Source organism: Triticum urartu, chromosome 5A, assembly GCF_056163025.1.
Source record: "Triticum urartu cultivar PI428250 chromosome 5A, HENAU_Tu73, whole genome shotgun sequence".
NCBI classification, from domain to species: domain Eukaryota; kingdom Viridiplantae; phylum Streptophyta; class Magnoliopsida; order Poales; family Poaceae; genus Triticum; species Triticum urartu.
This window is the reverse complement of record NC_141877.1, coordinates 444,318,055-444,330,052: the sequence shown is the minus strand read 5'-3', so window position 1 is coordinate 444,330,052 and position 11,998 is coordinate 444,318,055. Positions and strand designations below refer to the sequence as shown.

General features: G+C 41.3%; 1 protein-coding gene across 1 annotated transcript; it reads left to right on the top strand.

Moving 5' to 3' along the window:
- The first annotated feature begins 497 nt into the window (after positions 1 to 497).
- On the top strand, positions 498 to 3,076 carry LOC147971836 (protein FAR1-RELATED SEQUENCE 1-like). Its single transcript, XM_087524144.1, has 7 exons — positions 498 to 1,196; positions 1,380 to 1,664; positions 1,758 to 1,873; positions 1,966 to 2,089; positions 2,495 to 2,623; positions 2,684 to 2,932; positions 3,035 to 3,076. The coding sequence occupies exons 1-7, from the start codon at positions 498 to 500 to the stop codon at positions 3,074 to 3,076; spliced, it is 1,644 nt and encodes a 547-aa protein (XP_087380270.1).
- The last annotated feature ends 8,922 nt before the right edge of the window (positions 3,077 to 11,998 follow it).

Sequence of the window (11,998 nt, the reverse complement as noted above, 5' to 3'; positions counted from 1 at the left end):
CATCGACCTTCAGAGCAAATCCTCCTTCCCCGTTCACCTTGAGCAACGTCCAGACCGCCCATGAACTTCTGAAGGGCAAGTGGACTGCACGGGCGAACGTGAAAGTTGTGCAGGCGGACGAGAAGGGAACTTCCTCCTGTAAATGCAAGGAATCACTGCATCACGAGGTAAGCAGTACACTTCCTCAACCATCTCAGTGTAGTTATCATAGACAAAGTAGTACAAGAAGTACAACGCGCGATTATGTAGTACAAAACCTATGCAGTGCGGTTGCTTCAATTTGTTGTGGGGGAAAATGCAGTACGCTTGTATAGGTTCATTACAGATAATGATGCAGTGCGGTTGCTTCAGTTCACCTTGCGGGGTGATGCAGTCACCATGCAATGCTTCGGCAGTACCATTTTGAACACATTGCAGTCCGCATGATTCAGTTCATTTAACCTGGCAATGTAGCTCGGTCATTTTGTGTGCAGGAGATGACGTTCAGCAGATACAAAATGCCGCGCATAATTGACAGCACTGAGAACAACAACTTTCAGAAGAGTGGATATTCTTCTGAAAGAGATACTGGCTGGGTTACCCCTGAGATTCCTCATGGATTCTTCACGACGACAAACAGGGTGCAGTACTCTCCACAAGAAGATTTTTCACATGACGAAGATGTAGTTGAAGATGACGATGATGTCACATTCGTCTGGGAAGGCACTCACCAACGCGATGATGAAGACGATGACGATGAAGATGAGCCGATAATAGTTCTCAACCCAGAGTATAAGCACGAGCTCACTACGTTTGGACAGCATGTCCGAACAGACAATGATGACGCAGTTGAACACGATGTTGCAACAGATGATGATTATGTCTATGATGATGTGCCACTGCTCCAAAATTTTCAAACCAATCCACCGAGACATCGTCACAACACTGGATTACCACCACGTCCACCTATTGCACCCCAAAACAGAGCTCAGCGTCCACCTGCTGCACCGAAAAACAGAGCTCCAACCAGACCTGCTGCATCAACTTCGACGCTGCGGCCACCAACGGTGCCTCGGTCAAAAGTAAACAGCAGGTACAAATCCTCCTCACTGTTACCGCCGCGAGATCCTCAACTACACACATCTGCTATAACCCCGCCATGTCCAATACAACCCGGCGAGCTGCAAACACCATCAGGTGAACGACTCTACACACATGTAAGTTTATGGTCTGAAAAAAAATAATTGCAGTCCATTCAGATAACATTGCAGTGCACACTGATATTTCTTGTGAGCTTTGGCTAGGAACATTGCAAATGCTTTATTAAACTCGTATGCACTCCTCGTATTCAAAAAACAGAACAGAACAAATTTTCTCATATAGCATTTCAATTAATGCAGGAAAAAAACATGCCGCTGAACCTCGTACCTGCTGCTGGAATGAAATTCACCACGTACGACAAGGCATGGGACTTTTACAACAATTATGCAAGATGTGCAGGGTTTGGTATACGCAAGAGGGCAAAACACAGGACAAATGCCTACATTGTCTGCTCAAGAGAAGGGGTCCACAAGCAGGCTGTGTCAGATTATCACCGGGTACGTCAGAAGACATCAAAAAGGATTGGCTGCAATGCAAAGATTAGAGTCAAAAAAAGGAAGGATGGCAAATTTGTGATAGAAATGGTTCAACTCAACCACAATCACAAGATGCTGGAAAGCCCCGGGATGCTTTTGCACATGTGATCGCACAAAAAAGACGATCCTTTAATATACCAGTTAGTGAAAGACATGCAACTGGACAACCACACACATGCTCAGATGATGTCGACGCTGTCGCGTATGTCCGGTGGTCTGCAGTACATGGGACATACTAGCCGCGACTGGGTAAACAGGTAAGCACGTAACAGAGCATATCTCTTGAGCATTCTGTCTGTAATTATTCCCTGTTTGGTGAGATAAGTTTGCATTGTCTCTGAAAATGCAGGAAACAGAAGTTTGCCAGAGAAGAGTCTGAAGATGATGTCAAGAAACTTCTGAATTTCTTTGAGAAAATGCAAAAGATAAACCCAGAATTCTTCTATGATTATGACGTTGATGCAGATAACCGTGTAAGAAACGTCTTTTGGGCGAACGCAAGTTGCAGAGGATCGTATGAAGATTTTGGAGACTGCGTTACATTTGACACGATGTATAAAACTAACAAATTCCACATGCCGCTGGGAGTGTTTGTGGGGGTGAACCATCATCTATAGAGCATCATATTTGCTGTTGCACTCATGCGAGATGAAACAATACCATCATTTGAGTGGGTTTTCAAAACCTTTCTGAGGTGTATGAACAACAAGCCGCCAATCTGCATGCTCACAGGTACAAAAAAAATAAAAAACACCTGCATACTTACATTTTGTTTTGTTTTGTGCACTTATATTTCTTCCATCTATCTTGCAAACACACAAACAACTTAATAAAAAAACACTGTTTGTCTCTTCTTAGACCAGTGTTCTTCGATGAAGGCAGCATTAAAAACTATCCTCCCACAAACTCTGCATAAGCTGTGTCGGTGGCATATCATGAAGAAGTACAAGGACCACCTCGCCTTGCTGTATAAGGCGCACGAGAAGCTCAAGGACGAACTCAATGCAGTGCTGAACCACCCACTAATGCCGTCAGAATTTGAATGAGCATGGAAGAACCTCATTCAGAGGTACAACTTGCAAGACGACGAAGTGATGAATTCACTGTGGGATGACAGGCACGAGTGGATCTCAGCTTACTACAAGGAAATTTTCTGTGCTCGGATGACTTCCACACAGAGAAGCGAGAGCATGAACCGCATACTGAAGAAAATTTTTGTCAGGGAGAAGCATGATCTCCATCTGTTTGCTCAGCAGGTGTACAAGTGCATTCAGACCAGGAAGGCTGTCAACCACGCAGAGATAGTAGCAAATGAGGTAAACAAAATGTCAATCAAAAACTGCTTAAAAAATATGACTACAAAAACAAACAATTTTTTCATTTCTCTGGATCGTAACAGTGCATTTGTGATCATGCAGTCAGAGGTAAAAACAACAACAAAGTTTGGCTTCGAAGTTTAGCTATCAAAAGTGTATACAAGGGCAGTGTTTGCAGATTTCAAAGAAACACTCTACCGTAGCACTGCATTCAGAGCAGAACGGTGCCCTGAGAACCCGACAAAGTATCTCGTACACCACTACAACAGATCGGATGCATTTGACTGGGCAAGGCATAATTTCCAAGTGGTCGCCGATGAAGAGAAAGGTGTCTACGAATGTGAGTGCAAACTCTGGACACACACATGTGAGACTCCTAGCAAAAAAAATTTCTAGATTCTCATAGTCATGCACGAAAAGCTAACTTACTGAACTTTAAAAGTACATATGCATGTGTAATTCACAAAACTAAATGAAGTTCACTTCTTTAAAAAATGAACAAATAATGAAAAAAAATTATGTTTACTAATTTCATGCAGTTCACTTACAGAACAAAAAAAATCATGTTTGTCTGCAGGCCTCTTCTGCGTCCATGTCTTATGCATGCTTTCTCATTTGAGAGTACTCAACATTCCTGAGGTGTACATCATGAAAAGATACACCCATAACGCAAGATCAGATGCAACGTTTGACAGAAGAGACTACGAACAAACAACACCAGATGGAACCTCGCTTTTTTGCCGTAGAAAATTGCTGACAGAAACAACAATGGACCTTGCAAACAGAGCGACAAGGTCCGACGCTGGGTGCCACAGAGCATTGTCTGGTATGAGGGCACTGATAGAGGAAGTTGACGTGCTCAACGAAGAAGAAGAAGAAGCAGCAAAACTAAAGCAAGCAGAAAAATCCCAGCATGACAATAATGCCGAGCAAGTAGAAAATACTGAACACATTGGAACTGGTGCTATCAAAAAAGAAACAATTCTTCCACCTCCTGTTTCAAACACAAGAGGAAGGAAGAAAGGGGGAGATGCAACCCAGAAAAAGGTGGCATGCAAGGAGAAAAATGATGACAAAAACAGTAAGCCACAGCCTGAGCTGGACAGTGATGGTCACCCACTGGGAATAAGAAGGTGCAAGACATGTAATGAAATCAGCCGCCACAATTCCAGGACGTGTACAAAAAGAAATGAACAAGAAAAACGAGGACATGGAGATGCACAACAAAATAGAAATTCCACTCACAACACTAAGAAATGGACGAAACCGAGACGTTGTAGCATCTGCAAAAAGAGGAAGAGACACAATTCAAGAACCTGCCCCAAAAGAAAAAGAAAAAGATCAGAAAATGAGGAAGACGAAGAAGGTGAGATCAAAGAAGAAGATGATGACATAACTGAAGAAGAAATGGCTTATGAAGAAGCAGATGGAGAAGAGGAGGAAGAAGAAGAGAGTGAAGAGGACGAAGAACGTGAAGAAACTGAAGAAACAGTGGCGTATGAAGAAACAGATGATGAAGATGATGAAGAGGAAGAAGAGAGTGAAGAGACTGAAGAGAGTGAAGAGAGTGAAGAGGACGAAGAACATGAAGAAACAGTGTCAACAAGACCACCACAAGGAAATGCTGCTGTACAGAAAAAACCGAGAACAACACCACTTTCAAAAAACAAGGTAGGAGCAAAGAAGGATGCAGTCCACAGCGCTGGAAAACCAAAGCAGCCATCAACCAGAACGCGGGGAGCAAAGAAGGATGCAGTCCACAGCGCTGGAAAACCAAAGCAGCCATCAACCAGCACGCGGGGAGCAAAGAAGGATGCAGTCCACAGTGCTGGAAAACCAAAGCAGCCATCAACCAGCATGCGGGGGGCTACAAACACAAAGGTGCAGAGACAAGAACCAGCAACACCGCCATGGAAAACAAAAGAAAGTGCGACGTTAGACACGCTCCAGTCACCGCGCAGAAGCAGCAGGTTAACGACCAAATAGATGAACAAACAATAAATTAATCGTATGTATAGCAGTTTGCTTATCTCTATGACTTATGTATCAGTTTAAATTTTGTGTAAACACAAATTTCTCGTCGACTATGAGTTATTCAACTAAACCATGTAAAAGAGAAAATGGTATATAGAGTATACCATATATATATAGCAGTCTTGAGTAAAACATTGACACATTTTGATTCAAAAACCATGTAAAAAATGTTGTTAGCTCGCAGCAGTCCAACGAGTAGTACATATAAAACGCATTTCAATATGCAGTATGGAACTTGCAAATATGTAGTACGCTTCGAACTATCATGCAATACTATAGACTAACTACATGTAGTACACACCATACAAATTGGGAATTTTTTTGGAAACATGTAGTGCTCAGCTAACATATAAGCAGTTCACATATTGTAACCATGTAAACACAAATTTCCCACTGAATAAATAATTGAAGTGGTTCAGATCACAAAAGTGCTTGTTACAAAACACATCAAAAAAGATGAAGCGTTCAACACGCAAAAGTACTTATTACAAATCAACTTCATAACCTTAGCCGATCACGTCAAACGTGATTCTAACCGTACGATCCTCGAGTTCAAAGAAGTTGAGGACAACAACTTGCTCATACTTCAGGCCACTATCAATGACAAATTCCTTCCACCCTTTGTGCAGACACAGTCGCCCGTCAACGCCTATAGTGTACTTGGCTGGTCGAAGGTATCCATTACCAAGAATAACTTGAAGAAGTCCTTTCTTCTTGAGCCGGACATACATAACAGCTCGTTTAGGAATTTTCTGTAAAAAATAATAAAACTGTTTGAGAACGAAACTAGCAGTACAATTCTCATACTGTGCACAGAGATAGATGAAGTGCACAACAGTCAAACGAGTAGTACATATAAAACGCATTTCAATATGCAGTATGGAACTTGCAAATATGCAATACGCTTCGAACTATCATGCAGTACTATAGACTAGCTACATGTAGTACACACCAAAAAAATTGGGAAAAAAATGTGGAAATATGTAGTGCTCAGCTAATATATAAGCAGTTCACATATTGTAACCATGTAAACTAAAACATAAGCTACATGCACACAAGCATAAAAATAAAAAACAAGAAATAAGAACACATTGCAGTGCACTTCAAAAAACAAAGAAAAAAGTGCGTTCCTAAAATACTGCAAGTTCAGAATGCAATGGAATTATACCAAAAAAACACAAAGAAAAAAATCATATCTAACGAATCATACCATCTTGTAGTGAGTCTCCACATCTGTTGGCGTAAGCTGATGGACAAAAGGACTCGTGCAGCCAAGGCCACGCCGAATCAAGGCAGAATAGAACGCAGAAACGTTGATCTGGCCCATATCCAATCCTTCTGTGAATACTGTACCATATGCAAGCTGCTCGGCTCGCCCAGTTCGGCACAACACCTTCCCACCACGACGAGCACGACGGGCCTGCGAGCAAGCTGAACAATTGCAGTGCATCGGCACACCACAACCATGGCCGCAACAGAAAAGATACGCACAGGGGCCTGGAGCCATCGCAACAAAAATCTAGAAAAGCAAAACAATAATAATAGGCTGGAGAAAGGAGAGAACTTACGGCTAGCGCAGAAATGAAATGCAAAGGAAGGGTATAAGTTAGCCTTCATTTATATAAGAGGAATGCAAAAAGGTCAAAACTGGAAATTAAAGGGAACTTAATGGAAATTATGTTCCCAAGAATAAAGGACAATCAATAAAGGCTTATGTTACCAAAGAAAAAGGAACGAAAAAAGAAGGTGTACTTTGACTGCAGCAATTCCCATGAACAAAACCGCAGATCATTAAAAAAATACTCTGAAAAATTATAATCCACACACCATTTTATGTGTGTAGTTCTCCAAATTCGTACCAGGAAGTTCACTATATGTGTGGATGAAGTGCAGTACATGATAAAAAAAGCAAAAGAGAAGCACTTTCGCAGCATTGGCATAGCCAGTCACAACTTTTTGGCAAAAGGAGGATGCACGCAGTGCAAAATGTGTACACCTGTAGCACAGAACTATGACGAATGCAGTGCGCATAGGAGCACAAAAGCAGTGCACACCCGTACACTAAGAAAAAAGGATACGAAAGAGGAAAAACAATAAAGAAAAATAATACCGATGCAGTGCACAAAAATGTAGCCCAGAAAATGTGCAGTACGGTATGCGTGCACATGCAGTACTGAAATTAAATCAATGCAGTGCACGCATGATTTACTAAAAAAAGCACTGCACGCCCCAACGTTGAAAAAGTAACAAAGGAAAAAAAATTGACCACCCAGGTGCTACCGGCCCCAGCCAGTCTCGTAATAGGTCTACACCCAGAGAAGGGGAGTCGTTCTGAGCCACAGTGAATGGGGCCGGTTGCACATGGGCCCACAGGTCATAGAGCATATAGCTAAGAGCGCCGTGTATAAGTGCCCAGATAAGTATACGGAGGAGTTCGACCATAATGCCTCGCCAGCGCTTATAAACAGGTCGGGCGCGCCTTCCGCGGGCGAGGTGGGACTAAACATTAGGACGCACACACAGCGAAACGGGAACCAAGCCGTGCTCACAGGCCGACTTGGACCCAAGTACGTCTCTAAACTAGCCGAACACAGGCCCAACAAGGCCGACTAAGAAAAAACAATAAGTTTAAAAAATGGGGGGGCCCACCCCCCCTTTCCCTACCCGTCCCGTACCAGCGATTGCAGTAGGTACAAGCAAAAACAAGATGCAGTATGTAGCTGTAAACAATGCAGTGCATTACATTACACGATGCAGTGAGGTATGGCAATCCAGTTCCCGATTACCCCTACACGAATAAATAAACTCAAAAATTGGGGGGGGGGCAACCCCCCCATGTACCTTAACGTACAAACAAATAAAAAAACCAACTACAAAACGCAACTATAGGCTAAAAGCAATGCGTTTTTTGTTTTGGCAGAAAAAGCAGTTCGGTGTCATAAAGCAATGCAGCTTCGGCATGCACACACGTGCAGCACTTTGCTTGAATGCCAAAAAAATGCAGTTCTCTTATATTGGACAAAGAAGTTCGGCATCAAATGCGATACAGTTTATCGAACACATATCATACATATAAAGCGTGACAAAAATGCCAGTTCGCATAGACCGTGGTCGTCAACAAAAAATAAAATTATACACTTATATATATTGTATCAGTTATTGATATAAAATACACATACATATACAAAATCATCCACATGCACTGCTGCATAAACGAACAAGAAGAAACACAACGACAAAAAAAAGTCTTTTTCATACATTGTCTACCTTGGTCAGCACACACAAACACAACATCAAAACCTAGCTATTGTCCACGCACAGCCTTTTGCACCCAGTAGAAAAACAGTGCCCCAAATGACTGTTACTGCGTCTGCGACTGCGTGTGCGATTGCAATAGGGAAGTGAGCCCGAGGTCCGCAATCAGTTCACGTAACTCAGCTGGAACATCTACTCCGCCTTCCAATCTTCAGCAGCAGGCTGAAAAAAAGAAAACAAATGCAAACAAGTGATTAAAAAAAGGTTGTCATAAAGAACAAAAAAGTAAAAAGAAAACAGAGAAGCTGTTACGTCGGATTTCAAAATTTTCTCAACTAGACGTTGGCCGTCATACAACTACGTCATCCTCAGAACATAGATTCCGCACTCATTTGCTCCCTGCGCTGGCACGACCGGGTAAGATGGCTTCTCTGCCAATTTAACCCAGTCAGGAAGGTTCCTTGATTTATACATTTTTTCACCATAAATCGCCTTCAGCAGGTGAGTCATCCTCCTCATCTGGCAAAAAAAAGAAGCACAAGGTAAGAATAACACACATCACAGATCAAAAAGTTGATATTCAAATGAACCCAAAAAAAAGTTATTCTCAAACATCTAAAACAATCCCTCTTTTAGGTGCACGTGTGAGAAAAATGCAGTTCTGTCGCGCATATGTTGAAGTTCACTACATAAACAATTGCAGTTTATAAAAAAATACAGTGGGAGAAACACAAAGAAAGCTTTACGCTTGGCAAAGAAAAAAATAACATACCACTTCAGTGCAATCTGTGTGGTAGTCAGTCCTGCGCCACCTTGTCGTGACATCAGGATGGCCAGTGTACTTCCTACTGTCATGGATATCAAGGGTCTGGCGATGCTGGTTCATCGTGTATAAGGAATAATGACCATCCTTGAATCGCGGCATCATAATCTGTTCGCATAAAAAAATGAAATCAAAAGTTCTTTCGACACGTACCACTAGGACCACTGTTCCAAAAATAACTATAAAAAGAAATGCAACAAACCAGGAAAAAAAATGACAAAAAACAATGAATTTACCAGTTTTGCATCCAACAGGTTTGCGTCGTCGTTCACAAAAAAATTGAACTGCTTAACTGCATCTTCTAAAACAAACGAGCCATGCACAACTGGCAACACAGGATTTCCGTCACTATCTCTTGTCACAGAGGTTTCCATTTGAAGAACGTACTGCACACAAAAAAACAAAAAAAAGGACATGAAAAAAAAGAATAAACAATGCAAGCAGGCATGGACATGAAAAAGCCCAGTGTAGTAGGAAAAGAATGACAGCAAACATTTACCGTGATAAATAAAGGTGAAAGTAGCAAACGTTCACCGGATTGATAAGCTAAACCCAATTCAGGGTCTTGCTTCCAGTACTTGATGACAAAATCCATGATATACGAATCCATTAAAGCTCCTTTGCCAAATGTATCATAGATATAGTCAATACTGTAAGTATCGACATCACCAAAAGGACCATGCACCATAAAGAACGCGTTCCTGCAGTAAACATACACATATGGGATCAATAAAATTAGAATTAAAATCAAAACACACAAAAAGCATGAAAGGGCACACGCATCACATAAAAAACTTACTCGCGGTATTTGGTTACAAAATCTTTGCTGAGAACAAGATCCTTTATTTTAATCGCCTCATCCATATATCTGAACCTCGGAGGCTTCAATTTCTCTATAGAGCATCTCAACTTAAAAGCCCTCTCACCTGCCCTCTTGTTCGAAAATACTTCAACCTCATTCAAATGAGGACGATTAATTGCTGCACTCCTAGTCCTAGTTGCACGTGCACACGGTGTAACAAAATCATCATCATCAACATCATATACATCGTGTGGAGAGCTAGGTCGAGAGACACTTCCACCATCAGGTCCAGACGCCACATTTGTGTTCAAACCAGAATTATCTGGAGAGATTTCAATGACACAATCCTCCATAACCACATCAGAACCCTGGGACTCAAATAGTTGATGTACAGCCTTCATGAAGCCCCCAATCAAAACCTAAAAACGTGCAGAAAAAACATGGAAGCACTCAGTACAAAACACAAAAACCAAAAAACATGTATAGAGAAAAAATAGAATGCAGCCCACTGTTGTATACAACAATGCAGCCCGCACTTGTATACAGCAATACATCTCACATATAAATAACAAATGCAGCCCACTTCTCTACAGCAATGCAGCCCGCACTTGTATACAGCAATGCAGCCCACATGTAAAAGAACAATGCAGCCCACTTCTCTACAGCAATGCAGCCCGCACTTGTATACAGCAATGCAGCCCACATGTAAAAGAACAATGCAGCCCACTTCTCTACAGCAATGCAGCCCGCACTTGTATACAGCAATGCAGCCCACATATAAATAACAATGTAGACCACTTCTCTACAGCAATGCAGCCTGCACTTGTATACAGCAAAGCAGCCCACATATAAAAGAACAATGCAGCCCACTTCTCTACAGCAATGCAGCCCGCACTTGTATACAGCAAATGCAGCCCACATATAAATAACAATGCAGCCCACTTGCCCATAAAGAAGCGGAACCAAGCAGTAGTCAAAAATAAAATAAAGCGAGGATAAAGAAGTTCAATAAAACAACCTTTATCTGCAAAAATTAGAAGTGATGTTAAATCAAGGCAACACTTCCTCGATGTTAGCCAGCTATAGAGCATGGCCTTTCTGATGTAGCCAATGTGCTCCACCCCAAACTTAGCAACTCGAACACCATCCCATGTCTGCAAGAATTGAAACATATAGAATCCACAATCATGCCTACAATAAAAAGAATAAAAAACATTAGTTTCACAAAAATTAAGTGAAAAAAAAACTTGAACGGTATGACACAGAAGGGCTGTAAAGAACGCACCCATTTGGCTGCAATGGGACAATGACATGTTTCAACACAAATCCATCAAGTGTGGGAGGATTTAGCAGCTCATCAGAACTCAAGCTACCTTCTTTCCATGCACGCTTGATATTTTTAACCATCCTCCTAAAAACCCTGACCGCATCAGGGCTGCCAGGTTTGTTGAGCGAGTCAAGAAATTCAAACCGCCTTTCTTTCACATTTAACGCAACTACACAATAATGACCAACACCATCCCTCGTATCTGGCGGATCAAAAGTTGCAAAAAGGACCTGTTGGAAGCATGAAAAATAAATAAAATTATTATAACAAGAAAAAACAGAACGCTATAAAAACAAAACAGGCAAAATACACATAAAAACGTCTCTCACCATATCCTTTTTATCAACACGCTCCTCGGCTTTTGAAGAGAACATCATTTTAACACTCCTGCCTACAGTACCACCATTCCAAATATTTGTCTGCAAATCAAAACCAAAAATCAAATAAGCAAAAAAAGTCATCGCACGAAATCAGAAAAGAAAATGAAAAAAACAAAACAAAAATTTCTGCATTCTTACACAAATATGGTACGGGACAACCATTGTCGGAGATCTCTTAAACTTATCTACCAGCAAAGAAACCCCAAGATCTACAAGCCTTGTAGTGAGCATCCCTTTATCCCAAAAGGATTGACCAACTTCGCCAATGCTAATATCACCCATCTCAGTTTTAAAAGCAATCATGTCCCTGAATTTTTCATGAAAAACTCAAACATAAGATACTAAAAAATAACAACAAATAAAAACAGGTAAATACAAAAATTAGATAATACATATGAAAAAAACAATTTCTAAAAAACCATACTTCTTCTTCTTGTCCTTCCGA

Excerpts from the sequence above, each read along its gene's own strand:
- LOC147971836 (XM_087524144.1), top strand. The coding sequence starts at position 498 with ATGCCGCGCATAATTGACAGCACTGAGAACAACAACTTTCAGAAGAGT. Across the intron at positions 1,197-1,379 it reads GTGAACGACTCTACACACAT|GAAAAAAACATGCCGCTGAA; the intron begins GTAAGTTTATGG and ends CAATTAATGCAG. Across the intron at positions 1,874-1,965 it reads AGCCGCGACTGGGTAAACAG|GAAACAGAAGTTTGCCAGAG; the intron begins GTAAGCACGTAA and ends CTGAAAATGCAG.